This window comes from Urocitellus parryii, chromosome 1 (assembly GCF_045843805.1).
Source record: "Urocitellus parryii isolate mUroPar1 chromosome 1, mUroPar1.hap1, whole genome shotgun sequence".
In the NCBI taxonomy this organism is placed as follows: Eukaryota; Metazoa; Chordata; class Mammalia; order Rodentia; family Sciuridae; genus Urocitellus; species Urocitellus parryii.
In genome coordinates this window covers 111,914,733-111,931,042 of record NC_135531.1, presented here as the reverse complement: position 1 = coordinate 111,931,042, position 16,310 = coordinate 111,914,733, and the positions used below count along the sequence as shown (strand labels likewise).

Below are 16,310 nucleotides of genomic sequence, written 5' to 3'. Positions count from 1 at the left end.
CATACTTCATGTTTTTTTTCCAATGTACTTTTCTTGTTTCTACTCATTTCTCTCTAAAACTTGTCTGCTTATAGAGACTCCATCTAACCTCATCCTAATATTCAATAACTGATTAATTTACTTATTAGAATTATAGTAATACATAAAACATATAAATAAAACAAGAAATTATATACTATTTTTATTGACTTCATGAATATATTTTATATTATTATACTGACCTTATATAATAGACATTAAAGAAGTTAATAAAAATTTACTAACACCCTAAGTAGCATAGTACCTGCGTATTATCCCAATGCAAAAATACTGAATTCATTTTTTAATTTATATCCTTCATATTTTTAGAATTATTTGGAATGTTATGATACTTGGGCTAGTAAAATTATAAATTAAAACTAATAATAAGAGGAAAAAGTTTCTAAAATCTAAACTAATATGATTGCTACAGTTGAATATTATTGTTGATCATGGATGAAGGCAGAAAGGGAAACAATGTATTTTGCCACTCTTGTTGTCTACTAAAGGGAAGAGATAAAGATTTTTTTCTGTGCTGGGAATCAAATCCAAGGCTTTGCACATGCTAGGCAAACACTCCATCACCAAGCTTCACTTCCCAGCACCCGAAAACTTTTTGCTAGTAAAAAAATATGAAAGAAATTCGCTTTGAGATTCTTCATGGTCATTAAATTACCTGTTGAACAAAGATTCAGGGATTGACTTTTCTAGAAATACAATGGCCTTATATGACATTTAAGAAAGTGTTCTCAATAAATATTAAAGGCATATTTTATTGTTTGTCAAAAAAGACATTTCAATAAAAAAAATAGGTGGCTACTTGGTAATGAAATGTGATGCAGATTCAAGATACTCAGAAGCAGGAACAGCATGAAATGAAATAAGCCATTCTGAATCTGTGACTTTCTTCTCTGACCACTGCACTTTATTCCATAGAACTGATCATTGTCAATGCAGCACTGTAAAGTATTCCCGGCTGTTTAGTGTTAACATGGAGGGTGAAATCTCTCACAGTTTTTGACCTACAGAAAGTTCTGCAGATTTTCATTATTTCAGATGTGTTTTTAATAGAAACTGAGGAGCAGAGTCTAAACTTGAAATCCCTGCCTTTCCAGAATTATATAACAGACCAGGCATGCAAGTTGCCAGATTGATGACATTGTGCTTATAAGCACAGTGACTGGAGTCAGATTGGGTTCAAATTTTGTGTCTCAAATTATTTATCAGTAAAAAGAGGATGTTAATAGTACATTTACATCTATCTCATGGTTTTATTGGTGAAATATAGTTTTAAAAAGTATTTAACATGGAGACTGGGAATTAGTAGTAGATGAGTAAAATCTATTGTTTTTACAAAGTGTAAGAAACTTGACTAGTATTTTTATGCATCTCTGGGAAGTAAAGTATAGAGAGGCACAGTCAAAAGAGCATGGTCAAATGGAATTTTTTTTTTTTTTTTGTAATTCTGTTTTCTTAGAGCAGTCATATTAATTCACAACTATAACTTTGAAATGTACCTACTAAAGAGACTAAAGAATAATGTTCAAATATATGAAGATTTTATTTTGAATCTATTCTTGGTCTGTGTGTGTTTTGGAAAACAAAACAAAATCGATTGACTATTCCACCTGTGTTCCCCCTTAGAATCATTGGTAATGAGTATGGCTGAGAAACAGACTTATCACATTCAGTTTTTTTTTTTAAATCCTTATTCACAAAAAATCTCTAAAAATGATTACTAGGTGCTAGATATTGCTCTAGGCTCTTTCATGAAAGGAAGAATACAAAGATATGGTACCTATCTCCATGGAAATTTCAGTCAGTAGAGGAGGCTAATAAGTACGCTGTGTAATATGTAGAGATGGCACAAAGTGCTAGGAATATAAATGGGAAAAGCACCTAACCTAGATTTAGTGGGTCGAAATTTCCCAGAAAAAGTGATAGCTAGGTAAATTGAGACCTAATGAATCGGTAGGAGTTAATCAGCTGAAGAAGGTAGAAGGGCTTAGGAGAACCGTGTACCAATCAGGCTGAGAAGACAACACGTCATGGAGGTCATGGAGGACAGAGACATATTGAGTAACTGAATTCATTCTACTATGTGTTGAGAAATGAGAGAGGTAGGCAGGAAGCAAATCATGAAGGATCTAATAGGTCCTCTAATTAAATTTGGACTTTATTCTGAAGATATTGAGTAGGGGCTAATATTGGTAGGGGCTAATTTGTTTCAATTAGTGTTTTCTAAAGACTACTTTTACTAGAGACTCTATTGAAGGGAGAAAAGTCTGAACCACAACTATCAAAAGTGTGTAGCTGAGGAACAATGGTGATGGAGATGAAGAGAAATGAGAGCACTCGAAAAATAATTAGAAGGTGGAGTTTAGTTGGTTATGGGGCCTGAGGGGAAAGGAAGAGTTTAGTTATCTCTTTTTAGTATGTTTCTACATATCCTGACAAATCAGATCTCTAAAATTAGTTTTAAATATATACTAGTGATAGATAATGACAGTCTCTAATTCCATTGTAACTGTGCCTTTCACTGTAGCACAGTGCCATTGAGCTCAGTGCTGCTTGAAAATCTAATCCTATGAATTTGGAGGGTGGGAAACTGAGCAGAAGGCATGTATTAAGGACACTACTGTACTGAAAAATCATGTTACATAGTAAATAGTGTACCTCATCATAGTTTTGGAATCTCTTGTTTGAAAGTCTTTAGTTTGAATGATAGGATTTTGAGCTCTTAGGGGAAGAAAGGAGTAGAATAAAAAATGATACAGAATAAATATTGTGCAACTTGATACTATTAAGAAAATACAGGATAACATTAATTGTTGTAATAAGCAATCTGGTATTTTTTCAGTATACCATCAGAAATACAAATACATATGATGATAACAGGAAAATAATTGGACAAATATATCTTGCAGTTGTGAGAAAACATACATGTTGAAATGTCAGGACTAATATTTGTCATATCTCAGTCAGTTCTACATTACAGGAATTCTGAATGCTGACCTTTCTAAAACATTTCTAAAATTGGGTTTCAGCCTTCTCTATAAAATCTTTGAAAATAAAAGAGTTACTAATGAGGAACAAAATTGAGTGACTGTTATAATCACATTTTTTAGCCATAGATTTCTGGGGAGCTAAAATTATAAGAGAGGTAATGGAAGGAGTATAGTGACCTGTGTAGTCACCTGCTTTTATATGTAAATAATTTTTGGTTCATCTCCTTTTAGTTTAGCTTAGGAAATTCATTTTCAGTTATCACTGGGGCAAAGCAGTATTATTAACTTATTTTGATATTCTTTTTATAATAACATTGAAAGTAACATCTTTAAGTGTTATTATAAATGTTATTTAAGATTTGAATCCTCAAAGAAAATTGTACTCTAATACCTTTGTAAGTAAAAGTTAAATTGAAAATTTGTTTGGTTTATTTTTGTTGAAAGTTCATTAAATTGTTCCTATACTCAATGGTCATCTTTTGGGATATAATGAATATCAATTGTAGCTTTAACTACAGTTTTTAACACTATATATGTAAGAAAGTTGGTTTCAAATAATATATGTGTAGCTTTAAACAAGTCCAGTAAACTCTTTGGAACTATGTCAGTTTTTAGTGTGCTTTTAAAAAAGAACTTTTAGAAAAAAACTGAGTACACAAGTAAAACATGTAATGTTTTAGTATCTCTAATACATTTGTTGGATTTGAGATCTGGTTAATTAACAGATTATATTGAGCCTCTACTGTGCACTTGGTAATGATGCTTGTATAAAATTAAATAGAAATTAGGAAGATAGTAGTATAAACAATTTGTATAAATTCATTATTTTTATGCAGTATAGTTGGGAATGTAGCTCAGTGGTAGAGTGCTTGCCTTTAGTGCATGAAGCCTTGGGTTCAATCTTATCACCAGGTGGGGAAGAAGATTCATATTTGGAAATAAATTAACTTGCTTTTAAAAGTTATTGACCACAAAGATATTGTGACAAAAAGGTATTTAACATTGAAAGGAAGGGAAAGTGGTGTGAGATCAGAGAAAGTAGGCAAGTATCATGTCATGAGGGACTTTGCCAATGGAAAGGATATAGAATATAGATTTTTATAGAGGAAAGAATATAGAATATAAATTTTATAGAGGAAAGAATATAGATTTTTATTCTCAGTGAAATGGGAAGCCAATAGTTGGAGCATTTTAAGCAAGAAATATACCCAGTTGATTTACATCTTAAAAGGAGTACTGTGGTTGCTGTGTGGATAATACATTTTACTTGGAGTACAAGTAAAACCAGAAGACCAGTTAATAGGCTTTTACTCTTATTTACAAAGAAAACATGGTGGCTTGATAATAGGGCCTAGTAGTAATAGAACTGGGGAGAACTGATTAGGTATGGGGTATGTTTGGGGAGGATTTAACAGGACCTATTTATGTATTAGATGTGGGGGTTAATTCAAAGAGGAATCACGGTGTTCCTATATTTGGGGCTTGAACAACTATGGAGATGAATAGAGTTGCCATTTCTTTAAAAGAGCAATAGGTGATGGAGGCCTGAGCATGATTACAGATTGAAGTGAACCCATCAGAAGGGCAATATGAAAAATTTCAAGGAAAGTAACTCATGAGGTAGTGATGTACCAAAGAGAAGGGGTATACAAGAGGGAATTGATTGAGACATTAGTGGAGCAGTTAGCTTTCAAGCCTAGGAAGAGGAAGATAGAAGACAGAAATTTTAAGATAAGGGAAGTAAGTTGAAAATACAAGTAGTATGACTTTATCTTCAGTAAAATGCTAGACTTATTACTATATTTGTTATGAACAGCTTCCTACTAATTGTTTTGTACTCTTCCTATTAACTTTCTAATTTAAGTATTTTAATCTTTACTTAGTGTGTGTGTGTGTGTGTGTGTGTGTATGAGATATATATATTTTTTTCTTTTTTTTTTTTTAACAGGTTGTAAGTTCCACAAATGGAGAGTTAAACACAGATGACCCTACTGCAGGACGTTCAAATGCACCCATCACAGCCCCTACAGAAGTAGAAGTGATGGATGAAACCAAGTATGTATTCATTTTGCTTGTTTTAATAACTTCTTATACTATGCATGTTCGAGATTTATAGTCACATAAAATTATTTCAGAGAATTTTTCTTTCAAGGAATAAATGCATGCAAAACAAGTGGTGTGATTAATTATTTTAATCACTAAATTTAAAATAGTTTTATTCTAGTAAATATTTTAATAATAAAAAGCAGCTATTTAAGAATTGTGCTCATATTCTTATATATAAGTAATAATAAGTTTTTAGTTTTTAACATTTAGGATTGTTGCATGAAGGTTTATTCCTGTATTATTATTTTTTTTCCGTAAGAATAAGAATCAGTTTTTTTCTACAATGTTGCATGCTTTACTATTGGTTTTAAAAATATAAGTTATTATAATGCTGCTTGGAAAAATTAAGCATGAAAAATAATGTGATCATTTCAGTGTGGGCTGTTTCTGATGATCTCTTTCTCTCTCTTTCTCTCTCTCTTCTTGTATTTTTTTTTTTTTTCCGTGTGTGTGTATATAGCTGCCAGAAAGTGTTGAACATGTGGTGAGTTTTCAAGTATAGGCAGGCAGAAAATAGCTCCATTGACTATAATTTCAAAGATTTAGCACTGCTTTTTTTTTTCCCCCTAAACAAACCTCTTAACTTAGAAGCTACAGTTGGTAAAAGTTATTTGAAAATATTTGCTGTCATTACCATCAGCTCTTTAGAAGCAAGAAATAATTGTTTGAGGAGCTCTTTTGCCTGCTACAACTGTTTTCCTCAAATGACATTAATTTTGGGGCACTTTTTAATTGCATAGATGGAATGTGAACACTGCTTTTGCTTATGCATTCGTTTTCTAACAATGGGTTTTTGTTACTTTACAACAGATATGTTTTTGAGTTAAGTTTTCTTTTTGCCTGTTTGTCATTATTAAATACACATAGCAGATTCCCTCTTCCCCCATAGTATCACTAAAATAGTATTTCACTTACTAACCAATTATCATCGTCATTGCATATCATATTCTTGTTAAACTGTCATGAGAGAAAAATTTAGAAATCCTCTAAATAGTCCTGATAATCACCAACATTATGAAAAGTAATATCTTTATTAGTAGAAATAATATTGAATTTAAATTACATTCTGGCTTTTAGTTGTAATATTGTGCTTAAAATGCTTTTCTCAGTTTCAGGATAAATTTTGAGTCAGCATGGAGTGAATAAAGGAAATTGCTTAGAGTAGTGAATTTTGAAGCATTTTACTTATTCACTCTTTTTAGTTATGTGCAAACATTACATACAATTTCTTAAAAAAATGCTCATTTGTTGGCTATAAAATGAGACTACTTTTGTGGATATTTCTTTTTAAAGGGCACTTTAATTTCCATTTTAATCAGTTTTGACTCTAGAATTTATGGACACTGTGACTAAACATAAGAGTATTCAAGATATAATTAGTTAGTGATTTACTTTAAATAAAAAATAAAAATAGCAGCTTATGTATGTGAATTTTAGATACTACCCTAAAAATACTTAGGAAAGTATAATGGCACTGTGGCAAGTTAGAATGTATTTATTCTTTGCAGTTAAATATGGATTGTAGAATCCTACTTTTACCACTTATTTGTTACATTCTTTAAGCTTGTTTCTTTTTCTGTAAAATGATGCTAATAATATCTACCTTATAGGTTATTGAGAAAATTAAATGTGATAAAGTGCTGATGTTTTGTTTGGCACATGGCAGGTACTCAGTAGCTGTTATCATCCCTTTTTGTTTCTTCATTATCAGCTTCCAGTGGTCTTTCTCATCTGCATTCTTTCTAGTCTTGTGCCTGTTCCATCAATGTCCCATAATATTACTTCTATACACACCCTCTTCTCTGAAACTGACAATTTCTGTTCACATCATTCTAGAGACTTGCTTTCAATTAAATCTATTACATTTACCTGTTGGTTTATTCAACAGCTATACTATTAGATTTCAGAAATATCTGATACTGGGCTTGCTTTTAAGTAGGTTACAACTAACAGGAAAAATTGTAGTTGTTTTAGGATGTATCAGTATATTATACATATTATGAAAAAAGTATTAAAATCTTAGAATTTGTAAAGAAAAGACCACTTCCTGACTTGGATAATGATAGAATGCTTTATGAAGGCTGCTTTGAAGAATGGTGTAGTAATTTATTTAGTTGGTATGGGTGTTGTTGTGTGTGTTTATGGGTTCAGGTCTCATTTCTGTAGGCATTGGAGAATGAGATTGAAGAAAGTGATGGGAAAGCTATTCCTGAAGAAACTATTCTCAATTGCTTGGAGCATCGGGTCCAGATTTCTTGCCATGACACTAAAGCCCTTTTACATTTTCATAATCTGGCCCCTGACTTTTTTTTCCCCAGCCCCATTTTTCATTCTAAAGTCTATGTTCCATCGATTTGTTAAGTCTGCCTTTGTTATATTATTCTCTTTATGTACCTCTCACTTTCATGAATTTCATGAAATCAAGGCTTTTTTATCTTCACATCCCTAGTAGTCAAAATAGTACATCTCAATATATTATTAGTACATGATTGACTAAGAAATGTGGTATACCAGTGTGATGGAATGCCATCCAACAACCTAAAGAAGTGAAATTGAAAACATTTTAAGTGAAAGAAGCTGGACAAGAGGACACATGTTATGTGATTCTGTTTAAATATACTGTCAGTTTAGGCAAATATGCAGACAGGCACAGGAAGTAGATTAGTGGTTGCCTAAGGCAGAGAATAGGTGGATGGGAGTGACTGCTAATTGATAATGGAATTTCTTTATAGTGGGACGAAAATGTTATGAAATTAGTGGTGATGACTGTGCAATGCTGGATGTACTATACAATATTGCATTGTACATGTTAAAGGGTGAATTTTATGTTATGCAAATTATTCTTTAATAAAACTGTGTTAAGGGGGAGAAAAGGTAGCAACCCGTGATTTCAGTGAAAGTTTACTCTAGAAGGGTTCCAGGAATCCTTAGAACTTTTCTGCCTCTTCACTAAAAACTCTTCAAATGTAAGGTTTTATCTTTCCTTTAATTAGGTTAGTTCATAACATCTCTATAAGTTCCTTAATAAGTTCCTTTTATTCTCTTTTTCCATGATTAAGAAATCTAAGTATACTTTCCTTTCGTAGATTAAATCATATGGCTGTCTTCCTTCTGTTACCATTTTGCAGAGAACCTGCTGGGAATCTGCCTAGAATTCTGTTTCAGAATTTCTTTCCTTTTTCTGATTGGCAAAGATCCTGTTACCTAGTCCCATTATTTAAAATGTATTCTCTGTTGGACATTTTAGCATTCTCAGGTTTCTTAAAATAGTACCTCATTGGGACACATAATTTCCAAATGACAGAAAATATTCTGTCCCCTCATGTATAAGTTGGCTTCTTCATTAGTAAAGAGATTTTGCTTTATCTGTTTTAGGTGAGAATTTTGTTTCAAGGTCATACAAATGATAGCAAGCTCATCATTCCTTCCAGAAATTTAGAACAAGATTTCCTTTAGTTTAATTATTATTTTTTAGGTAGTAGGATACTATCTGTGTTTGTTTCTTCTACTTCTTTTCCCCCAACTAATATTCACTGAACAGATTATTGATGTTAGTAGATTATGAAGATATGTCAAGGCTTCCATAGCACCAGAGAGACAGGAAGTACATCAGTGACTTTCCTATAGTGTTTTCAACCCTAGTTTTATATTATAATCACCTGGGGAGTTTGAAAATATACTTAGGTTATACATTCAGAGTTTCTGATTTAAGTAGTTTATCTGTGGTGAAATCTAATTATCAGTATTTTTAAAAAGTTTCCAGAGAGATTCTAAGGAACAACTAGCTTGAGAACCATTCATATAATGCAAGGCATTATGAGATTCACACTACAGTAGAGAGACAAAATGTTATTGGAATTTAGGGAACAGAGCATGTAGTTCTAGCTGGGAAGATCAGAGAAATCTACATGGTTAAGAGTACTTTTGGAATAGTTCTGAAAGACAAGCATAATTTTTAAATTGGGTAGCTCAAAATAGATAAGCATATTTGACAAAGAGAATTAGTGGAAGGAGTCAGAGAGAAGAGGTTGAGCAGTGATGTGGGCCAAGGAAAAAATGGAGCAAGTTTGAGGAGTAACCCCTGTGAGTATAGAGACTATGAATATGTTAATGGAAACTGCAACTGGCTATGTGTCCAGTCCCAAAGGACTATGATAGTCAGGGAAGGAAATATGAACATTATATTTCTCACTACAAGAAAGCAAGCTGTGATTTAAATCTAGAAACAATACGATCCAGATGGACTTTAGGAAAATTAATCTGGCAGCAGTTAAGAGGCTCTGTCACTTCCTGAGGTTCATCAGATTGCAAAGAGTGGCTCAAAATTACAAATGAAGTTTTCCTGTGAAACTAGATAGATAATTTATATTTTGGGTTAGTTGTCTCTAATGATTAAACTGTTGTTTAAAAATTATATTAGGATGCCAGGTGTGGTGACATATGCCTGTAATCCCAGTGACTAGGGAGGTGAGGCAGGAGGATCACAAGTTTGAGGTCAGCCTCAGCTACTCAGTGAGACCTTATCTCAAAATATGAAAAGGGCTGGGGATGTAGTTCAGTGGTAAAGCACTTGTGGATTCAATTCTGAGAACAAAAAAAAAAAAAAAAAAAAAGGTATTAAGATGACGGTTTGGTCCATTTAGTTTCTAAGAGTTCAGGACTTTGATAGTCTTTAAAATTATAAAGATTAACAAAACATGTTTCCTCAAGGACCATCTTAATAAGAAAGAGAAAGGCATTAAAATTATGGTATAAAATAATAAATAGTGTGTAACTTGTTTTAGGGAGAAGATAAATGGATTCTAAGTGCAAGGAAGAGCATTTGTAAAGATAAGGGAATATAAAAGTCCATATGGTATGTTCTAGTGCCTTGTTCTGTTCCTCCCTTCCTGCTTAATGCAACGTGTGACTGAGAGGAGCATAGACATAAACTGGGAGCCAAATTTAAAGAGTATTGTGGACTTAATTCCTTAAGCCAATGTAGAACCATTGATGAGATTTAAGAGGAAAAGGGCATGGTTGTATTTATGATTGGGACACTGAATGGCAGATTGGCAAGTAGACTGCAAATTCCATTAAAAGACTAATCAATCACAGAAGCAGGATGAAAATTTCTGAACTAATCTAGCATGAGAAGATACAAAATACAAACAGGAAAATTTTTGCAAGTCTTCCAGACTGAGAGACTTGCCCATGGATAGAGAGGAAAAATTGGAGATGAGGATAGGCCTATATGTTTCTACCTGGAGTAGTGATGTGGATGGTTTTCCTGTCTAATCAGAATTCTTATTGCTTAATTGAGCAGTTCCTCATTTTTAAAAATCAAGAGATTCAAGTTAGAAATATTACATTTAAAGTATTAAGGGAAAAAATCCTTTGTTCAACAATTAAAGATTAGATGTCATAAAATATTTTCTGTATACTCATCAACGCAGGTCAGGAGAAACTAGATTCTGAAGTCTTAAGTGGGTAGGTTCTGGGAGGCACAAATAATCTTGGCTGAAGGATGAGCCAGTGAGTTGTTGTGGTAAGTAAGAGCTTCTGATCCAGATAGGAAATCATTTCAGTTTTGGGATGGGTTTGAGAGAAATAAGTGTATTACATAGATCCAGGCAAACAAAGCAAATTCTAGATGAAGAGAAAGGCAATGAACAGAGGGTAAATGTTGGTGCATTATCAATAGCAAAACCTTGGTCCTTGCCATCTATGTTTTCGTCATGGTTCAGGAATTTGATCCATTATGATTCTTGTTCCCTAATAGCATTTAAAGAAACAACCTTAGAATTCATCAGAAGAACTTAATATTTAGTCCCAAAGGGTTTGGGTGTAGCTTTAAAGCTTTAGGCTAGCTACTGAATGATGTCAGATAATGATTCTTCCTTGGGAGAACCTGTTGGCTCAGTAGAACAACATAAGGAATAATAAAGAAGGAGCCAGGGGGAGGGGAGAAGACAGCATTGACAAGAACATGATTTTAATGTTCGATAAGCTTAATCAGATTCCTCAGGTTAGTTGCCAATAGCCTATACCCAAAGAAACCCCAAGTGAGTATGAATTAATGAGTAAGAAATCACAAACAGCAAAGAGAGAAAATATATTTTAAAATTTACATGTATGGATAATTTTCTAATATCAGATAGTTGAATTTATTTATAAAATAATTTGCTCATATTATCTGTGAGAACTGTTATATGTGCTAATTCCTAGAATCCTTGCTGTTATTATAGTAGTTATCCATATTAACTGGTGTTCACACCCTGCTTTCAACCGTACCAAGGGCTAAAATTACTTTGATTTATATATATATATTTGCCTGTGCTCATATAATTTGAAGGCATGGAACCATGTAGTATCTGCAGTTTCAGCCTATAGTATCAGACTGAAGCTCTTTTGAAAATGGACAAATAGAAGAAGTGACCCTGCTGTTACATTTAGGGAGCAGTGCTTCTTAACCTTGGGATTGAGACTCCTTTAAGAATCTGCTGCAAACCATTTTTCTCCAAAAAAGAATATTTTAGGCACTACAATACCATTTTATGAGGTTTTACTAGAGTTTGTGTTCCATGGCTTTGAACTGTAGAGTTAGAATATGCTTGAGCATTTTGACTAACTTCTAGAAATTAGTTGCATTTAGGAGAGAAAGCATTCTTTTATTTAACAAATATTAAATGAGTGTCAGCTTTATGCTAATTTGTTGGAATATATCTGTGAGCAAGTCCTTAGAAAGATTAAATTCTAATGTGAACGAATATTATGAATAAATCAAAGAATTTTAAAGTGGTAGTAAGTAATTAGAGGAAAATAATACTGATGTAATACAGTGATTGTATGAGAGTAGATTTCTGATTATTAACCACTAAAACTATAAATCGGCTGTTTTGGAAATGATTTTTAAGAAATTAGCCACAGATTAAAACACCATTTTCTTCTTATCTTGTGTAATTATGTATTTTGAAATCTGTATACATGAATGTTGGATACATTCATATCACATAAAGCAATGCTGCCCTCTGGTGGTAGTCATCTTAATAGCGGAGCAGTCCTTTGCAAATCTATTTTAAGAGGATTTTAGTGGGATATCTTTCGGAAAAATCTAAGTCTTTGTTTAGATTGTTTTTGAACTTAAAGGCTACAACTAGAATTCATCCATGACTCATATTTAGTCTCAAATAAATGCTTGGCATGGTTTTCTGTACTTGATAATACAAGTACAAGTATTTATACTATTTGAAAAAAGTTTATTTAAGAAATGGGAAGAACCTGGCTCAAAAACAATACTGGAAAAATAAACTAGGTAATGTGAATCACAAATACAAGTGTGGAAAATCTGGGACTTGAACTTGTTCCTTAAAACTTGTATTACATTAAATTTCCTGTTCTAAAAGGCTTCCATATGTTAAAGTATCTTTTGAGTACAAAGTTTTTTAAAGAATGTTCTTTGGGATTTGAAATGATAAATAATAGTATTTAGGAACAATGAATATTATTAAAATAACTTTGTATTAAATAATGATTTTCCAATGAAATATGACCAGATTCTTAAATGTAATACTTTCAGTGTTTGGCCTTTCTTCTAAATACCCCCCCCCCCATATTTTGCTTCCTACCATATGGACATTTTCTGAGTATTTTATTGAAGGATTTATTTCAGAGTAATAATTTTCATCTCATAAATTAAATTGTCTTTAATGTTTTGTTTTGCTTTTATATTTTAGAAAATTTATGTAACAGATTTGAGGAAGCACTAGATAGCTAAATTTAAAAAGAAATTTGACTTATTTTTCTCAATCCAGGAAAAATCTTTTTTTTTTCTTTTCTTCCAGTGGTAGCTTTTCTCTAGGCCTAGAACTGGGTAACTCATTGCAGGTTTTTGTGAAAAATTTAGCTAAGTGAGGTAAAAAGAATCTTTATGAATTTATAAAGATTCATAATTACATGTTTCTCATTGAATCTTTATAAATTGATAACACAATTTTGAATTATTTGTGTTCTATGATCTAGCCCTTATGTACTGTTTGGTACATTGTGTAACTTGGTTTCCAATATTCCATAGAAGTTCACAATCATGGCATAAATGACTTGAGATTATTTTAAACTAATGTTTATAGAGAGATTGTGTAGTTTAATTGAATAGTGTTGATTTCTGTTAGCATTTATTTCACTGTAAGATAAAATGTCTTAACAATTATTTTATTTCCATAATCTTTTGCTGGATAGGACACTTGAAGCTACCTGCATATATCTATTATGCTTGGTTTGCAGATATGAATTAATATTCTCTTAGAATGTGAGTTGATATGAATTACAAAACTGTTTTCATAAGATCATATTTTCTTTGAATCACAATTTTGAATTGACAGATTTTGGTGATGGAATCACCATGAACTTATATATGCTTTGCTTTTTTCAAAACTATAATACATACACCACACTTCACTGGAAAATCCAAGGATAGCTAGCCATACATGCCCTATACCTTTAGTAAATTCAAACCAAGGAATTAGAGGTGACTTTCAAAGGTTAAAAAAAAAAAGAAAAATTGAAAGTACAGTGCCTCACTGTATATGGTAGGATATTCTGGTAGATTGACTTTCTTTTGAGTGTCAAAGGAGGAAAGAGCCATATCCTCATACCTGTATTTGAAAAACTTCCAGGCTTTTAGTTTGCACACATGTGCATATGCATATGTGTGTATATGTATGGTTTTCAGTTTTATTTTTTGGATGAATCCTGATCAGCGATTCTTATTTAACTTTCGTTTTATACCATTCTCAGCATTTTTCTACAGCAGCCATAATGTATTACATCTTCTCATGACTAAGTTTAAATAGTTACCTTAAGGATTATATCTAGACTTTTCCCCTAGGGAATAAAAATCAAGACTATATTATTTTGAGTATCTATATTTTGAATTACAAAGCCGAATCACCTTTCTTTTTTCCAGTTTGTAAATATGATGGGAAATATTGATACATAGATCAATATCAATATGGCTTTTTCTTTTGATCTTTGGAATCTGAACTGATTCTTAGTGAAAATGTGAAATCCCCAGTATTAGGATCATTATTGACTTTCTAGCAATGGTGTCAACAATCAGATATAAATATCAAAGAGAAAGGGACAGACCTCTTAGGATGAACTTCATCATGAAAACGTGCCACTGTCAGAGATTATTGAGCATTCTAAATAACTTTGTCTGGGTCAGCTGGGATTCAGAATACCATAGCTTCTCAATTCTTGATGCAAAGCCATTTGAATTAAGTGGTTCCCTTTTATGTTACACAGCATGTCTTGCTATAACTAAAAGGCATGTTGATGAGACACAATAGTAATAACTCTGCCATAGTTTCACTAATATATGTGCTTCACTGGTGTGTTCACTTTCTTTTACTGGCCTGTTGCTTTTCATTACCACTTAAGATAATGTTGTATATTCAACCTTTGATAATTTTAGTACTTTCATAATAAAAGAATATTTCCTTTATCTGCAGGTGCTGCTGTTTTTTCAAACGAAGGAAAAGGAAAACTATACAACGCCACAAATGACTCTGGACACAGACAGATCATGGGGAGTTACTTACATGTTCATCTGCTGTCTTGTGATTAAAATCATCTCTGTAGTGACCACATATATTTTCAAGGACTCACTCTTAGAAACAAATATGTCATACTTTCATACTTCGTTTTGTGGTTGTCTTACATTCATATTTTTTTCTAATTTAACTTTTATGGAAGCTTTAAAGTTTTGTCAAAACATGAGTGCTTTGCCCATCAATGAATAGAATGGACCAATGAGGTGGTTTTGATGAATACAGTTCTATAGGACATTTTTCAGAAGCTCCTCTCCTGTTGTAGAAAACAGAGCAGTATCTTAAGTGTCAGCCAGTTATATATACCTAATTTGATTTTTTTTATATCTTCTGTAAGAGGATAATCACCAGGAATTTTCTTCCCAGTGGATAATGCAACAGAGAAAACAGTTGCCCAAATGTTTTTTAAAAAGTTATTCCTTGAGAAGTTCATATTTTGTGACATCTGCATTGATTTCAGTATTACTGATGGTACTGTTATTCATGGATCATATTAACATTCTCTCTGTGAAATCATGGTACAGTCACTGCCCAGAGGTACTGAGGAAAAAGCTCTATGAGTTCAGCAGATGGTTTGGTAAAATGAATCACAATAAGTGCGGGAAATATGAGCTCTGCTTTTGTTGCACCGCTATGTGAAGTACAGTGTTGTAGGAGTGGCAAAAGCGCTTATTTTTCAAAAATGCAAAATATTTGTATAATGTAACTTTATGCTTCCAGATAATAATGTATGTTAGATAGCAAGAAATGAATGCTTTGAGAAGTGACATGTTGGAATTTTCTTCTTTTTTTTTTCTTAAATACACTAAGGAAAAGAAATAAATGTGAACCTCTTTGCAATGTATAAGGTTGAACCTAAGGAGATCCCACTGAAACCTACTGCTGAATGACTGACTGCATTCTCCCTTAAGCAGAAAACTTTGGATGTGCCATGCAATGGTGTCTTGTTTATTATTTTTGCTCTTTGATAAAAAAAGACCCCCCAGCAATAAAAACTGGGTCACTCTTTTTCCCTCTGTGCACATTAGTCTCTTGTATTCAACTTTGCTAGTTCTTGGAATTTTCCTACCCTTTAGTATAATTTTGATGATTGAAAAATATTTTGAAAGGATGGGTCAGGTGCTTTGCCTCCATAGTCTTTTGAAGTGCCTGCATATGAACAAAGAAACAATTCTGTAAAAAAGGAAGCCCATTCCACTTTTCAAGTATGCTTTGTTTTAAGCCATAAGGACACAGCTGTACTTTTGTCATGGTGTAGTAGCCCAAGTTTTCAAGAAGGTTTAAAACAAAGACTGGCTAGAAATTGATCAAATCTCATATTCACCTCTCATTTATAAAATTGTTACTCTTTCCATGCAGTCTCTTCTTTGTCTTTAAGTGTGTGCCTCCAGGCATGCTTATTTATTTTTATTATCTCAAGGTAACATTTAAAATGTGTATTAAAGTAAATAAATCCACATTTTTTTACTTCATTATTACATTTACAGAGATTTAATTGTACTTTATAATTTATTTTTCTTATTAGCCAAAATTTCAGTGCAGTGTTTGGTGATTAGGCACCCATATGAACACCACAAATCAGGACATT

The 16,310-nt window shown here is 32.5% G+C and overlaps 1 protein-coding gene across 2 annotated transcripts in view; it reads left to right on the top strand.

Moving 5' to 3' along the window:
- Positions 1 to 15,258, top strand: part of Csnk1g3 (casein kinase 1 gamma 3) — a 103,844-nt gene extending 88,586 nt beyond the window's left edge. For both annotated transcript variants that reach the window (XM_026396190.2, XM_026396189.2), the window contains exons 12-14: positions 4,975 to 5,081; positions 5,593 to 5,616; positions 14,624 to 15,258. In XM_026396190.2, coding sequence (XP_026251975.1) covers positions 4,975 to 5,081; positions 5,593 to 5,616; positions 14,624 to 14,678 — 186 coding nt within the window. In that variant the 3' untranslated portion in view covers positions 14,679 to 15,258. The remainder of the gene's footprint in view (positions 1 to 4,974; positions 5,082 to 5,592; positions 5,617 to 14,623) is intronic.
- The last annotated feature ends 1,052 nt before the right edge of the window (positions 15,259 to 16,310 follow it).